Below are 3815 nucleotides of genomic sequence, written 5' to 3'. Positions count from 1 at the left end.
ATCACTAAGACTATAGTATAACTGTACTTGGGACACACTTAAGTTCTGGATTAATATTTTGCTATTTTTTCCAGGTATTTATTGAGTTTGAAATTGAACAACATCAGGAATGTGCTTATGACCATCTGGAGGTATTTGATGGAGAAAATGAAAAATTCCCAATTCTGGGGCGTTTATGTGGAAATAAGATACCAGATCCTCTTATTGCCACAGGAAATAAAATGTTTCTTCGATTTGTCTCTGATGCATCAGTTCAAAGAAAAGGCTTCCAAGCAACCCATTCAACAGGTGTGAAAATAATTCTTACTGACTTCAGTGGATACATGTTTAACACCATTGTGGGTGAAAGTTTAATTAAGTTCCTTGTTGAGAAAACAGAATATATTTTAAATACATGTACTAAATGCATAGAATACATTTTAATAATCTATTCTGTTACTTTTTGGAAAACCAATCGTAGTGTTTTGCTGCAGAATATAATTTAAATCAAGCTGAAATATAAGGTCTTGGTGATCAAAACTCTTTCATAAAAAAAGTATCTGCCAACAATTAACGTTTTTGTCCTGCTGCAATCAAATAATGTCTTGTGATATCCATTTCTTTGTTTATACTGACATCTAGTGGTTTTTCTTTTGTTCTTGGTGCTTCTCAATCATGGTAGAAAAATTAATCTGATCCTTTCAAAACTAGAACTAAGGCACACATCTTTTCTTTCCCCCACTTTGCACAGAGTGTGGTGGTCGCCTGAGAGCTGAAAGCAAGTTGAGAGACCTTTACTCTCATGCTCAGTTCGGAGATAATAATTACCCAGTTCAAACAGATTGCGAGTGGTTGCTGGTGTCAGACCATGGCTATCGAATAGAGTTAATTTTTCAGACGTTTGAGGTGGAAGAAGAAGCGGACTGTGGATATGACTACTTAGAAGTCTTTGATGGTCATGATACATCTGCTCTGAGGATTGGCCGGTTTTGTGGATCAGGGGTAGGTCACTTTTAAGTTTTGCAATGATCAAATTTCTCCATGAAATATCAGAATGTGTATTATGTAAATGTGTAATAGAGATGCCTATGCACCAGCATCTTTCTGTTGTTTTCCATTTTTCTGTAGAAGACCTTCATGTCCATACAGTTATTACGACAAAAATCTCTCTTAAGTTTAAAGAAAGTTTCAGTATGGTGGAAGGATTACTGCTTAGAAAAAAAAAATTACTCCTGCAACTTGTGCTAAGAAAAATTGTGTTAAAGTAGCTTACTAGATTGTACCTGTAGTTTAGCTTTTTGCAGTCAGAGTATTTGTTTCTTAAAGCTAACAGAATCAGATAATTTTTGTTTTTGACAAGACTGATTTTGTTACTGAGAAGCGGGTAGACAGAAACAATACATAAAAGGTGTAGTATAGAAGAATAAGGATTTTAGGTTTCTATTATTGTTTAAAGTGATTTCAAAGGTGCTGCCTGAAAACAAAACAATTGTGGCAGCCAACACTGTCAACAGCAAACACAACCATTATTTCTAATTCAAGGCAGATTTTAATTCAAGGAAAAGTTAGGCAAATTGTCTTTAAGCTGAAGATGGAAAAGTGGAGGAAGAAAGAGTCTTTTGTTCTTTTTTTTAGTTTTCTTTGTTCACAGAGCAGGTGAAATGCAGAGTCTAGGCTGGGCAGTTTTGAGTGGGAAAAAAAATAACAAAAAGGAAATGGCTTAAGTCAGTTTTTACCAGCTTTATTTCACAGTCCTTCATACTGCCTTGGCTTTAAATAAAAATGGAGAAAAAAGGTACAGCATACGGCTGCATCTGTCATCCCAATTTTCAAATATTTAATTTTTTTTAAAAAACAGCACTATTTTGTTCACTGGCCATAGTAGAAGAAACATAAACCGTTATAATGCATTTTATTGAGTACATGGTATTTCAGATAAAAGGACAGTGTAATTGCTGCAGAGTGAATGATTTATTGTTATTTTTAGAATAGCCTTGGTAAGCCTCTCTATTTTTTCTTCTTCCTACAGCCCCCTGAAGAAATTTATTCAGCAGGTGATTCTGTTTTACTCCATTTTCATACAGATGACACCATTAACAAAAAAGGCTTTCATATACGATACAAAAGTATAAAGTATCAAGATAACGTTCACACTCAAAAATAACACAAGACACCCCTTAAGTCACAAAGTTAAGCAGAGAATGACTGTTTGAAGGGGTGGAGGGATTCTTTAAAGAAAGACTGACAATGTTAATAAAAAAAGCAAAGATTTTTATCCCATGATTTCAAACAGAAGAAAAACTGAAACATCTCATTCTTGGATAAACTCCTCTCTGTAGAGGAACAGACATTATGGCGACGACATATGGTCTCCGTTCATGGTTGTCTTCGCAAACTGGTGAAAAGATATTGCATGCTTCGAAGGAGACTGTAAGAGCTTTGTTCACAGCTTGACAAATGTCAGGGTTCTTTCCATCTTCAACAACAGGAAAAGATCCTGCTGACTGTAACTTTTTGACAAGTGACTTGAGTCCAGGAGAGGAGAAAAACTCACCTGCTGCCAGGTCATGCACTTGAAATGTTGTCTTTGTATTTTTCCTATTCTAATTGCATTGGTGGCATATCCAAGATTTAAAATGTACAGAGAAAAGTCGAGAGAAGAGGAAACCTGATTCTTTTTTCTATCTCTCCACATATTCATATAAAATCTGGAAACCTGTATCTGCAAAATCATTAAATCTTGGTTACAATAACAAAGTAGAACTGATCGTTTTACATTCGTGGTCACTATGAATGCATTCAGACTTTGGATATTGAGTGTATGAAGTGTATTACTGCTGAAGTACTGTAGTATGCTAAGCTCTCACATAAGACTAAGAACCAAATCAGAATTGGTCTTCTGCCAGCCGAAGGCAGACTTCTTCCTAGTGATCAGCAGATGGAATCAGGACCAGAATAACCCCAAACATCAATCATAAATTTCATTCCAGTGGCAAAAATGAACTGTTAATCTACATTTCCTTGGAAATGTTTGTGAATGAACTAATTATTTTATTATTATTTTAAGCCAATAAAAATGAAGAAAGAGTTGTTTCGGGCAAACAAAAAGGTTTCTCAAGCAATTGAAAAGAAGATTTTTTTTTCCTTTTGTGGTGGCAAAGACTATTTCTATGGTGCTATTCCATGAACTTTAAAAGAAATCTCTATATCCCAAGATACTAGATTTTTGAGCCAATAACCTGCTAATCAGAAATGACTCATTATGCCTTGTTGCATATTAAAAGGAACAGCTTTCTAGACATGAAAAAAGAATTATAACAATGGCAGCACAAACTCTGTGGAACAAACTACAATTGCCTTAGAATATTTGTACATGATCATACAGATCTTCTTGTAGATATATATCTGATTTGATAGTTGATAACAACTTGAACATTTTAAATGTGTGTTCACAAAAATAATCCTTAAGCAAATTGCCATCCACAGTACCAGATCATTAGTTGTAAATACAGCACAGCAGACTTGTTACCAATGTAGAATATGTTATTTTTAGAAATTTTGTTGTATGTGCTTTAGGCCTTATGTGGATTTAGTCACAATGTATATGCACCATGTAAGTTAGTATGAATGAGTAAGAGTGAGAACTGTTGTGTATGTATGGACAGGTAAATTGTACTTCATGTGCCAATTTATACCACATTCTCAATTGAGTGTAGCAACTTCTTTAAAACTTTCATAAACATGACTGTAATAAAGAATCAAGAGCTATGAAATGTTTATGTTCCATTAAAAGAACTATTTTGATATCATTCAATGTTGGTTGCTACTTCCTTTAG

The 3815-nt window shown here is 34.4% G+C and overlaps 1 protein-coding gene across 1 annotated transcript in view; it reads left to right on the top strand.

Annotated features, from left to right (window-relative positions):
* LOC107290876 (tolloid-like protein 1) overlaps window positions 1-2143 on the top strand; it is a 117543-nt gene extending 115400 nt beyond the window's left edge. The window contains exons 19-21 of the mRNA XM_015819814.1: window positions 75-288; window positions 731-981; window positions 2009-2143. Coding sequence (XP_015675300.1) covers window positions 75-288; window positions 731-981; window positions 2009-2143 — 600 coding nt within the window. The remainder of the gene's footprint in view (window positions 1-74; window positions 289-730; window positions 982-2008) is intronic.
* The last annotated feature ends 1672 nt before the right edge of the window (window positions 2144-3815 follow it).

Source organism: Protobothrops mucrosquamatus, unplaced genomic scaffold (assembly GCF_001527695.2).
Source record: "Protobothrops mucrosquamatus isolate PMUCROS unplaced genomic scaffold, P.Mucros_1.0 scaffold992, whole genome shotgun sequence".
NCBI classification, from domain to species: domain Eukaryota; kingdom Metazoa; phylum Chordata; class Lepidosauria; order Squamata; family Viperidae; genus Protobothrops; species Protobothrops mucrosquamatus.
The sequence above is the reverse complement of the archived record's forward strand: the minus strand, read 5'-3'. Positions and strand labels throughout refer to the sequence as shown.